This window comes from Rhipicephalus microplus, chromosome 1 (assembly GCF_043290135.1).
Source record: "Rhipicephalus microplus isolate Deutch F79 chromosome 1, USDA_Rmic, whole genome shotgun sequence".
NCBI classification, from domain to species: domain Eukaryota; kingdom Metazoa; phylum Arthropoda; class Arachnida; order Ixodida; family Ixodidae; genus Rhipicephalus; species Rhipicephalus microplus.
Window position 1 is genome coordinate 52,660,755 of NC_134700.1, and position 12,495 is coordinate 52,673,249.

A 12,495-nucleotide genomic window follows, 5' to 3' on the forward strand; every position below is an offset into this window, starting at 1 on the left:
CAATAATAGGAGACGTACATCATCACACTTACTAAAGCGAACAGCTGTAGAAAACCCGAGTAATTCACCTAGCCAACAGATTTGCAACCGCCTGTACTTAGCAATCCCGCAATTCTGCTTCGCTAAAGCTGTGGAAATCAGTAAAACTGAGGTCATTTACGTCCTTGGCAATTCAGAACAAAACAGTGGCACAGAATAGGGTCTTTTTTGTAGATCCTGGAGCTGCTGCGTCTGCTCTTGTTTTCACGGTCATTCAGGCGAGTGAACCAGCAAGCACTTCACGATGGTTCAGTGACGCGTCCGAGTAGCGGAGAGAAATTCGTAGCTCCGTTTCTGAGTGTTCAATGTACAAATGACTGATACTTTGATCAGTTGTAGTTTCGTGCGCTGTAGTTGCACCTAGTTGCGCAGCGAACTGTGCAAGGGAGTCGGGCTTTGTACTACTCAAAACTGCGTCGACAGGTGGTGCTGCGTGTCCGCAAAACTCCATCGTGTGACGTCTATTTCGGATTTTCTGAGGGCGAGCCACGAACGTAAACGGCGATTCTTGTTACGACGCATGCGCCCTGGCAGCGACTGCACCACAAGGGCTCGCGGTGCGCTATTCTAAAACTCCCTAATAAAAACAGACAAGCGGCCAAGCACACGGGCCTTTATACACGACTGTATCGTCGAAAATTCTAGTGTCATCGCTAGCGGCCGCGGAAGCGCCATAACAACTTTAATACTAATATCAGGGTTTAATGGCCCAAAACCATGATATAATTACGATGGACGCCGTGGCTGAATAGCTCCGGAAATTCTGACCATCTGGTGTTCTTCAAAATGCACCGATATCGCACAGTACACCAGCATATGCGATATTGCCTCCACCGAAATGTGACCACCTCAGCCGAGATCAAACCCGTGACCAGTGGGACAGGAGCCAAGCACCGTAGCCACTGATTCGGTGTGGTGGACTCCAGAACGAACTTCTATGTTCACATTGTGCAGGAAATCTCAAAGAAACGTTTTAAAATTAGCCGAATAGTTGCCAGTCATTCGGGAGCGTTTTTCTCAAGGCAACAGTTACATTGTAATGGTTAAGTAACATGAAAATGAAACGAAAGCACATTTTGCAATATATCTTACAAAGATCGCTTGAACAGCCAGTTGGCAGTACTATATACATCGCACAGATAAGGGTAGCATCGAGTGTTTTGTTTCTTCATCACTTTGTTTCAGCTTTTATGCACTGCAAGCTTTCTCACATATTAAAACCTGCAATGTCTAACTAAGACGTTCTCCTCACTGAAATCATTCGAGCAAAAACTCAAGCAGTTTTACTACTTCGAAAAGAAATGCTGCTTTGCAAAGACACAGTGGAGGGTTGCCTTACATTGATCCTTCGGTAGATATTCTGAAAGTTATAGTTTCAAAAATAAACAGGTGATCACACGCCAGCGATGGGCTTTAGGGAGCATTCTGCGGTTACGGCTTCATACGCGGAGTAAGAAAGGTCGTGGCTAAACAATTATAACGTATAGACAGCCATAGGCAGGCGCAAGATGGGAGGTGGGTGCAATGTTCACTTCATTGTTGACGGAGGGTTTGCTGCAGCATACCTTCCCACGCTCTCTAATGGGGAACCCTGCGCACACTCATGCAGACATCTATGAAAAAGCAGTGTCATGTTCACAATTTTCTAAGATGGCGACTGAAAACAGGCATGTTCCTGAATACGGTAGTCAGGCAAGTAGCGAGGGATCAATATGAAGGGCCTGACTCACGCACCCAGCTGTTCTATAACGAACAAAACCTTTGCGACTTCAATCATTGAGGTGTTATTTACTCGCCGATCGTGGTGATTGAAGACGAATTTGTTTGTGGAATCCTCTAGAAAATTTTAAGCAGTGGTAGTGCATGGTTCAGCCATGTTGATCGCGTAAACATATCTGGTCTTCTCCCAGCCAGTTGCGCTAGCCAACGCATTGAACCAGCGCCAGAGCCGTAGCTATAAGCGCCAGTACGTATCATAATGCCAACATGCATGGCAGAACCAATGAAGACGTGACCGCCCGCTTCGATCCAACCTCGCACTTGCTACTCGTTCACTGTCTTCTCAGCAATGAGTAAATAATGAAATCAATCATCGCTTTTTGTCATCTCATCCTGGGGCAGACAAAGCATTAGAGATGTTCCCTTTTCATTACTGAGATAATTTCTATTTATTTAGCCATGCCTGCTGAGCCTTGTCTCCCCGAATTTGAGAAAAAATTTTAAAAGCAGTGCAAAATACCGACGAGTGCAACGCATTCGAAGCATCAGGACGCAAATATAAATCAAATAAATGCGTAGGTTGTGAACTTGCAGGCCACATGCACAGCACTAGACGAGGACGTGATAAGTTTAAGGTAGATGAAAACTGCATTCACAGGTGCAGCCATGTGAACTTTTCCGGCCTGCCAGAAAAGTCAAAATGGCGGCACCTGCGAATACTTGCGTGGGAGCTGTCGCTATGGGAACGCTGAGCAGACGACTCAACATGGATCGATACATATCAAGCAGCGCTGCCAAAATCCTTGGTAGGGAGACAGTCTAGTTGTGGTAGCGCCATTTAGCTTGGAGTGAACAAAACAGCTGACGAAAACTGTCGATACAATCACCAAGTCTCTATATGTAATTATGGATCTAAATATGAATCATACACTACTGACGTCGGAACTTGAGTAATTCTATAAATTCCTATCAATATACATGTCGAATCTTTATGCCAAATCTCCTTCATCAATCACTCATATATAAGACAACAAAAATGCGTTATTTTCTTTCTTTTTCAGCCTTCCGTGGTGGTCTAGTGGCTAGGGTACTCGGTTGCTTACCCGCAGGTCGCGGGTCGAAATCCCGGCGGTTGCGGCTGCATTTCTGATGAAGGCTGAAATGTAGGCCCGAGTACTCAGATTTGGGTGCACGTTAAAGAATCTCAGGTGGTCGACATTTTCGAAGCCTCCACTACGCTGTCTCTCATAATCGTGAGTTGTTTTGGGACGTTAATCCCCACATATCAATCAAATAATTTTTATTACATTGCAGCCGTAAATTGCCCCGCTTTACTTCACCCGTTTCCCTTCTACTAGCCGTTGCGGCACTATAGAGGGTGATACACTTAGAGTGTGATCAATGTGCGGAATCCTAATGCTGCTCTATTATTGACAAAATAACTACTTCTAATATACTACGCTTGTTCAAGCGTTCCTTTCCTGTAGTACTCTTAAAATTCAGCCAGGTAGTGCAACGTCGACTGCATTAGCCACTTTTACTCAACACACTATGCGCTAGAGAAAAACAAAGGAAAGCATTCTTATTTCCATGGCTGGTGTTGGTTGCTGCAGCATAACATCATTGCGCTGTACTGAGAGTTATTTTGTGGGGAGAAGTTCTGTAAGCCGTGTGTCGTGCGTTCACGATGTATGTGGTAGTAGTAGAAGCAGTAGTAGTAGTAGTAGTAGTAGTAGTAGTAGTAGTAGTAGTAGTAGTAGTAGTAGTAGTAGTAGTAGTTGTTGTTGTTGTTCTTGTTGTTGTTGTTGTAAGTAGCCACCTCCACGAATGGACTGGGGGATCGGCACGGGTGCATCCTTTGAGGAGGAAACCCGCGCACGTTTATAATTAATGCAAAGATTGTTATTCCAGATGAAATAACTCACCGAGACGAGAATTAGTGACTTCAACTGCAAAAAAGAATTCCTTGAATTTGACGCTTATTAAAGAAACTGGTGTCAGAAGGACGCACTTTGAGCACCATCTGACCAGAAAGGGTTGCCACGTTAAACTTGCTGGGCGTAACCTCTTTGCTTTTAGCAAGAATTTGCGAGAGTTGGGACGCAGTGCCGTGAATATAGTGAACTAATATATAGTCATAAACTAGAACCGGTGAAAGGTGGGTAGTAGACGCAAAGTGCAGGCCGTTAGAAAGTGCGCGAGTGCCACCTCTTCTTTAGTTCTTGAAATGTCCGCTAGATGGCGGTACTTCTATATGGTGAACATAATATGAAAAGATTCGAGATGGTGGTGCTTCGAGTATTCAGTAGAATGACGGATGGAAGGATGGGCGAACAGACAGACAGATGCACGTAGGGACCAACGAATGAATGGACGCACGCACGGATGGACGCTAAGACAGAAAGGCGCGCAGACAGAAGGAAGAACGCTTGGACGCACAGACGAACGGATCTACGGACGGCAAAATGAACGCACGGATGGTCACACAGACGAACGCACGGACGGATCGAAGCAAGAAAGAACGGATGCACGGACGCTTCGCCACACTCATCATCATGCACTTCACGGATATGCTGGCATTTTCTTGATTTCTTTCACGTATTTGCTTGCGAATACAACGACAGAAGGTTTTGGAGAACATTATCAGTGCTATATTGAGAGGGCTTCAATGTTATGAAGTTGTCGTGGTGCCGCTGACGATCGGAAGGCGCGGTGCCATGCTTTTTTTTTGTCGACGGTGTTAGTAGTAACGTGTAGTACAAAAAATAATAGGGAGGTTTCTCTGTGCAATATGTGTATGATGGCTCCTTTTATAATGGTACATAGAACTTCATGAGTGAACAACCATCGCATCAAGGACTTCGCATAGTACACTAAGAATATTCTTTTCCAAAAGGGGAGAATTTTTCGCCGAATTCATAGGAGCTTCAGTATTCACCCAGCCGGCACTTCTAAATCGCGGTAGGCTTCTGCAGGTTTCCGCTGATGATTGGTGATGGCACAGTGAAGACTTCTTTGGTAGTGATCAAATAGACGATCGTTCGGCTAATCGTGTGGAAAGCATGCCTTGTTCGTCCACAAGGTCCGTGTAGTGAAAAAAAAAAAAGTCCCACACCCCTGATAATATATAAAGCATACATGTGGGCACTAGAGATGTACCAGTAGAGATTTACTCGATGTACCATGCCTTATTTTTTATTTATTATTTTACAGATACTGCTGTCTCATGTTTGAGACATTGCAGGAGTGGTTACAATAAACGAACAAAAAAAGCACAAATAAAAACTGACAAATAATGCATTTGAAGCGCACAATAGCTCGTTATCGGGAAAACAATGCAGAATTTGAGCATTTGCGTTTGTATACCGTGTTTGCTTTTGGAGTGTGCTACATAAGAACGAATACGAGGATGTCGAAAAGTATTTTGTACACCATTACTGGAGTACGCGCATTAACACACGTGTATACTCGGACAAAAACTGTATTTGCCGATATGAGCTATTAAAATGACGTTAACGTGCATGAAAAAAGGGCGTAAAATAAATTCACGCTTTCGTAAGGTAACAGTGGGCAGCTAGGCTCCTGTAATAGTCGGCCCTGACCTGTTCGCATCTGCGCACACGCAATCCAACTGGAACAGCTCGAGTGCGGGTGCGCAACAAAAGCTCTTGTGGTCTCTGTACTGTGCGTGATAACGAGCGAAGCACCGGTGTCGCAATCAGAAATGCGTTGTTTCTTTGTGAAAGAGCAACCTTCGTTTGGCTCTCACCAAGATATCTGCATGCCATGACGTAAAAGAGCGGAAACTGTCACGAGGTCAAGTGATGCAGCTTTATGACATGTCAGCTTTATTTCGCAAATAGACGCAACGACAGGCACCACAGAGGTCATCTGTAAGCCACGGTGTACGGAAGCAGAGCAGGTGCTTGTACGAACGATTGGGCGAACTTGGTAGGAAATCGTTGTGTTCCGTAAGTCGGAAATTAGGCAATTACTGAAACTGAGCGAGAAAATGGAACTAAATAGCACTATTACCGCAGCCATTGCTACATGCTGCGATACAAATGCATAGAATCTATGGAACAGTTTTTTATACAGATCAAGAAACTAACCAGAGCTTTGGTTCATATATTTTGATTTGATTGTTGTTGTGGCAGAGCTAGTTGGTGTAAACATATAGTAATCCAGTGCATGTGCTGGGGTAACAGCTTTCCTAACGGTAAAGAATACGAGTGAAATATTCGAAGTTCATCTCATTCGTAGTGAACCCCAACGCCAAGCCCCCAAGCGTTACTGATAATTTTATGACCACCATTTGTCACAGCGTCATGCCGGTTACTGGGAACACACAGTTGTCTTCCCACGACTATTGGCTGCAGCGTTGGACCACGAAAGACTCACCCTGGACTCGAAGCGGTATTCACAGGTGAGTGCAAACGTAGCCTTCAATATAGGTCATGAACAGCTGTAAAAGCACTCTTTGCAAACAGCCTCCGCGGATGTACCAAACTGTCTCGACATTTATTTACAGAGTGAACTACTTTAGTACTCTTGGGCGGTTAAGGAGGTTACTGTTATAAGCGCTAGATGCATTTTCTTAGTAGATGTCATGTTCGTCTGTTACTAGACAGTACATTTTTTGCGTTTTTTGTTTGTGTGTTTTGTATGGGTGTTTTAAAACACAGTGAAGAAAAATTAGGAAACAGGTGTTGTGTCGAGCCGACGTTTCGCCAAGCGGAACAGCTTGTTCCTCATGGCTAGAACAGAACGGTTTTAAATGCGAAGCATTTCTTAGCGTACTTCGGCGACTTTGAGCATATCTATCTATCTATCTATCTATCTATCTATCTATCTATCTATCTATCTATCTATCTATCTATCTATCTATCTATCTATCTATCTATCTATCTATCTATCTAGCCGCCTACGACTTTTACCTCCCCTGGCCATTTGGATAACGGTAGCGACACCAATCTTGGTATGGCATAGCATGACTGTATGAAGAACATATTTCACAAGCCATGACATGAAAATTATGACATGTATGCCATGAATGTCACGGTTTACATCTCATGGTCCTGGAGCTCTTGAGGTGGTTTCGTTCACCTGGCATATTGCGAAACTGGTATGGTAAGACATGATTGCATGGCGAACACAAGCGACAGACCCTAACAAGAGAATCATGACATGCGTGTCATGTAACAACATGACTACATGTCGCACTCATGATGCGCTCGCAGCCGTTTCGCTTGCGTCACATATACCAAATTTGGTATTACAATACATGAATTGTTGAAGAAGGTATGTGACTTGTGCAAACTTGATAATCATTACATGCGTGTCATGTTACAACATGACTATATGCCACGCTCATGATGCGCTGGCTGCCGTTTTGCTAGCTTCACTTATACGAAATTTGGTATTACGGGACGTGAATGGATGACGAATGTATGATACTGGTGTAAACAAGATAAACATGAGGTGCGTGTTATGTAACAACATGACTACATGCTATGTTATGCGCTCGTGATGCACTCGCGGCCGTTTCGATAGCTTGACAAGTACCAAACTCGGTATAACGCCACGCGAACGGACGACATAGATAAATGACACATTCAAGCATGATAATCATGACATGCGTTTCATGTAACAACATGAGTACAAGTCACACTCATTATGCGCTCACGGCCATTTCGATAGCTTCAGATATGCTAAATTTAGTATTACATAACGGTAATTAATGACGAAGTTATGCGACTGCTGCAAACATGATTATTATGAAATGCGTGTCACGTGAGAACGTGACTACGTGCCACAGTCAAGGCGCCAATACATTTCGACGTGACGCGGTGCGCGTGCTCGCCGGCGTTCATTTCGTCGCGTCACGCCAGCGTTGTCACGCCAGGCACTGGTCCAGCCATATATACTCGCAAGCGCGCGCTGCGCTGCGTGGCTTTAACGCAAGACCGTTTCAGCACTTCCGGCGTCCCTCCGTCATGAAATGAGGGGGACGCAGTCAGGCCCCGGAAACTCTCAAGCTCAAGTGATTACCTGTAAGGGCCGAAAAATCAACCACGGCGCGGTTTTGCTTCAATCACCTAGAGTGGATCTACTAACCTCTCTCTTCACTTGCGCTATTGCACTGTTTTGTAGGCGCGTCCTTGTCGGGGCCAAGTTTTAATTTTAAAATGATCAAATACTACATCTTTGCTTACCGCTACACATAAAAACAACTTGTTCTTCTGGCAAGTATTTTCCTAAACATGTGTTGCGTCATCAATTTTTTGTAATAGTTTTTGCTCCAGCTGACTACAGGTCAGCAGCAGCCTATTGACATCATTATCCTCATTTCAAAGCTTGTGGCGACCAACGATTGCGACGGTATGTAACGGCTCGCGACACGTTCAGATGTGTCTCGGACTGTTTCGTTTCGCTGTAAATATTTCTAGCCTCTGCCGACCAACACACTCTTTCTCTTCTGTTTATTTTGATTCGTTTAAATGCTTTAGCGAAGGGAATTAAAGTGACATCCGGGGAACGAAGCGACCGTTGAAGCTTTCATCGGATGAACACCCGTTGCAAGCCCGGGCTGGTGAGTAGAAACCACTTCAGGTTTCTAAGGACGATTGCTTGCGGGGCTAGTTGATTCATTTAAGCATATTTATTTTTTTTGCCAATGACCGCGTAGGTGCCACACGGTGGCAACGCATTCCAATATTCATTTTTAAAATTGTTTAACGTCTTAATCTGTAACCGGAAAAACGTGCGTTACTTGCGGCATGGTTTCACGTGGGGACGAGTCACTGACTCAATAGTTAATTCTCAAATTCTATCACCAGGTAACACCAACCAGGCCGTTGCGACGAAACAAGGCAAATAAATCACCGTCACCTTGCATGTGTTTTCGTAGCTAGCCCATATATTAGTGCAAAAAACCTACTGGTTAATAGTTTACGGCAGTTGCGTTTGAGAAACATCACCTAATTATGGGTCTGGTTTTGCTATAGTGTGATAAAGAAAGCGTCAAATAAATGAGAAATGCTTGTTTTACTGCCACGGCCACCTGGCCCACCTGACATGGAAGTAGCTGTGTACAATGGGCAACGAACCTGGTACATGACATGCCTTTTGAAGGAGCAGCCCTGAGAGATACATGTGTTATGAGTTACCATTAGATATATGTATGAAATACTGCTGTTTACTAGATAACTGAGTTTATTTGTTTACTTGGAAAATTTCATGCATTGATTATGCATTGATTTCATGGATTGATATCTGATGACGTTACTTGTTTTTTCAGACTGCCATGCAACGACAGGATGACTACCCCCGAATGTCTGCTCTGCAAGCACGTTGAAACATCTGAATGTCCACTACAACGGGTCACCTCGAACCTCACACATGTAATGCTGTATTTGTGAATGTTTTGCTGCGCATATCGTGGAGGGGTGCTTTAGATTGGCCACAAGCATTGGCTGTCTACCATGGCATTGATTCTACAATGAAATAATGTTGAAACTGTAGCACTATTAGATTGTGTGGCACTGCTGAGCTCAACAACACACTGTTGGATCCCAGTCATAGTGGCCATATTTCGATGGGGGTGAAACGCTAAGAAGCTTGTGTGCTAAGGGTTTGTTCGATTCGCCTGCACCACATGATCCATTTAACAAAGTGCTGCACCTCGCCCTGCGTTTCAATGGTGCAGCAATGGCATCTTGTAAATCGTGCCATTCATTTCAAAAAGCGCAGGTGAGGTACAGCACCAAAATTAGTTCATGACTTTCCTGTACCTTCGGCTCTGACGGTGCTGGTTTGGTGCAGCCGCACACACAGCCTAACAAACAACATAGCATTAGACGTAGGTACTGTACCCACCTCAACAAATCGGTGTGTTTCGCCAAGATGTTTGCACCTCATTAAATTAAGCGAACAAAATTAAGGATTCCACCTTTTCGGCACCTTGTCATTCACTTGTGATGCCGCACAGCTGAACTCGTGCTGCACAAGCTCTCAACTTCTCGAGCACAGCTGTGAATCAGTTCCAAATTGGGCAGGTGAAGTAAACTGACCCCTAAAAGATGGAAGCTTGAAATATGAAAAATCTCTCAACCTAAGATGTCAAAGCAAATGTTCCAATAAGCAGTCTTGTCTCATTTGAGGCCACAATGTCATTTGTTTGAACCCCTGGGAGCCATAATCATTTTAGATCTACCCACTACCGTACGACTCACTATCACTTCATACTTGGCATGTGAGTCGTCAGAAATTATTAATTGGAAAATGAACACCCCCACTGTGAGGGGAAATAAGAGGCTTTCCGACATTTAGTTGTGCCTTGTGACGGTTTACGAACAACACCCAGAACTGTTTTGTCTTAATTAACTGTGTTCAGCTTATACCTGTTTGCAAAATATGTGCCAATGCTCATAAGGCTGCCCTCAATTGCTTTAGCTTTGCACGATGCACATATGTTAATTGGGCTCTTAAAGTAATAAATCATAAAGGTGATAAGCACTTGCACTACAGCTTCCTCAAAGACGTGAATCCTGTCATGAAAAGCAAGATTGTGTTCATTGCATGTAGTACAGTTTTTTTTTCATATGGCAGAGAAACGTCCCAGACTTCTTTGAGCTCATCTGCTTATGTTTAAATTAAATTGTCATAACTATAGTATCTACCACTACGAAGTGAAATTCTGTGCCTTACGGGCATGAAAAAATCTAGGAAATCGCACTGGTAGTTCAAACATACATGATTCTGACTTATCCACAGCCTCACTGCAAGATGGTACGTATTTCAAGTCCTAACCACTAAAAGTAGCAGGAAGAAAAGAACTTCAGCTTTCAAGCACAAGAATACTGAAAAAGTAAACCCAATAACAAGTGTGTAATAATTGTGACCTTTATTGATCCAGTATTCGGACAGATTCCCATCATGTACCACCAATTGATTTCAGGAGTGCTTGCTTGCAAGAGAGTGCTCAAGTTCTATCGATATGTCTATGCAAAAAAGATATTGTGCTCAGCGCTGAGCAGATAGTGTACTGTAAAAACACCAACAAAGATGTACGAACAACCAAATTGTACAGTGGATGCCTAAAGCTTATTTTTTTAATGGGGCCTTTTCGAATTGGAAGCACACACTTCGTAAGTGTTCCTTTAGCATACTTATTCGCTGCACACTCAGTAGACCGGTCATTACCTGCGACGAAAATACTAGGTGTAGTAACTGTTTAAATCAACTCTAACAATAAATGTACCAAGCCAGAAATATTTTAGGCCCATCACACAGATACATATTGCCCGTGATATGGGCTCACGGCTGAGAAATAAATCTAGTGCCTACCCTGTCGACAAGGCGCGACATTGCACAATTGTGAAGTATTCAACATAGCATTGCAGAGCGAAATGAATTCAGAAGTGCGCGCATTCGCATTTGTTTATTTATTAAATTTAGCAAAGCTACATTGCTCTCACTCCAAGAGCTATCTATCCGCAATGTGAAAGTTTCCTTCCCGATTCCACACTATGCATTCACTTCACTTCAAGATTAACACAAAAGGGCAAGCGCCGCATCTGACGGCAGAATCGGTCCCTTGTCCTGAAGCCACGCTAATAATCTTGAGCAGCGCAACACAATGAGAGCGACGTTCATTCAGCGATCTTGATGTTCAGTTATATGCATATGCTTGTTAGCTTTCAGGAGTCTTTACACATGGGTTGAGAGCTTTCGTTATGTATGAGTGACTTGTTTTGTTCGGACCCGACGGTATGCATTGATTGTACCGGCTTGAAAACTCGCAATAAACGATGCAAACCTTACTTGAATGACGTTGTTTTTGCCGTTCGAGGCCACCTAGGTCACCTGGCGATAATTAAAGACGAGGAGCGCAATTTAGCAACGAAAAAAAAACAAAACAGAGGAAGCGAGCTTCGCGATGCAGCCGCAGACATCCCCACCTGCAGCAAAAAAAAATGCGTCTGTTTATTGATGATGATTGTACTACCAGCGCCATCTTGCCTCACGGTATTGCAGTTCAGCACGCCACCGCTACGTATTTGCATGTTATTTTGATACAACAGCCCAAAGGTACAGTTTTCGTTCTCTAAACTGGTAGGTGTTCTGTGACGCAGTGTTGTCTGGGTCACACATCGGCACGAATTTCGCGCCGGTTGCCGGCGGGCCGCGCCGACAGACTCTGGTCGCGTCGGTCGCGCCTGGCGTCAGACTATAGAGTGCTCACGTTTCGTTAACGTAGCGTCACTGTGCCCAGCGTGCGCTCGTGTCAACGCTACATTGGAGTATATTGGGCCCTTCATGATGCGCTCGTGGCAGTTTTGCAAGCTCCACATATACATACGTTGGTGTTACGTGACGTCAATGCATGACGAAATATATGACTGGTGCAAACATGACAATCCTGACATGCGTGTTATGTAGCAACATCACAACATACCACGCTCATAGCGTGCTCGCGGCCGTTTCACTAGCTCCACATATACTAAACGTGGTATCACGTGACGTGAATAGATGAAGGTAAACGACATATTCATACACGATAATCATGACACGAAAGTCAGGTATGCCATCATATACCTCTACCTCGTAATGTTGCGCTGAATTTTCAGTGGCATCAAGCTTTCTAATTCGGGCTTCGCAAATCAACCATTCCCACTATACGTGGGATCTGCCAATTTTTTTCATTGCAAGCTTTCACCTTTTCCCCTACCCACA

General features: G+C 44.0%; 1 protein-coding gene across 8 annotated transcripts in view; it reads left to right on the forward strand.

Moving 5' to 3' along the window:
- Positions 1-12,495, forward strand: part of LOC119177780 (putative thiopurine S-methyltransferase) — a 428,663-nt gene that overhangs the window by 186,760 nt on the left and 229,408 nt on the right. For 6 of the 8 annotated variants that reach the window (XM_075868630.1, XM_075868279.1, XM_075868504.1 and 3 more), the window contains one exon: positions 6,083-6,184. In XM_075868630.1, the coding sequence (XP_075724745.1) occupies positions 6,083-6,184 (102 nt within the window). Of the gene's footprint in view, positions 1-5,555; positions 5,730-6,082; positions 6,185-12,495 lie in introns of those variants that run through there. The other 2 variants (XM_075868366.1, XM_075868405.1) reach the window with 2 other exon arrangements.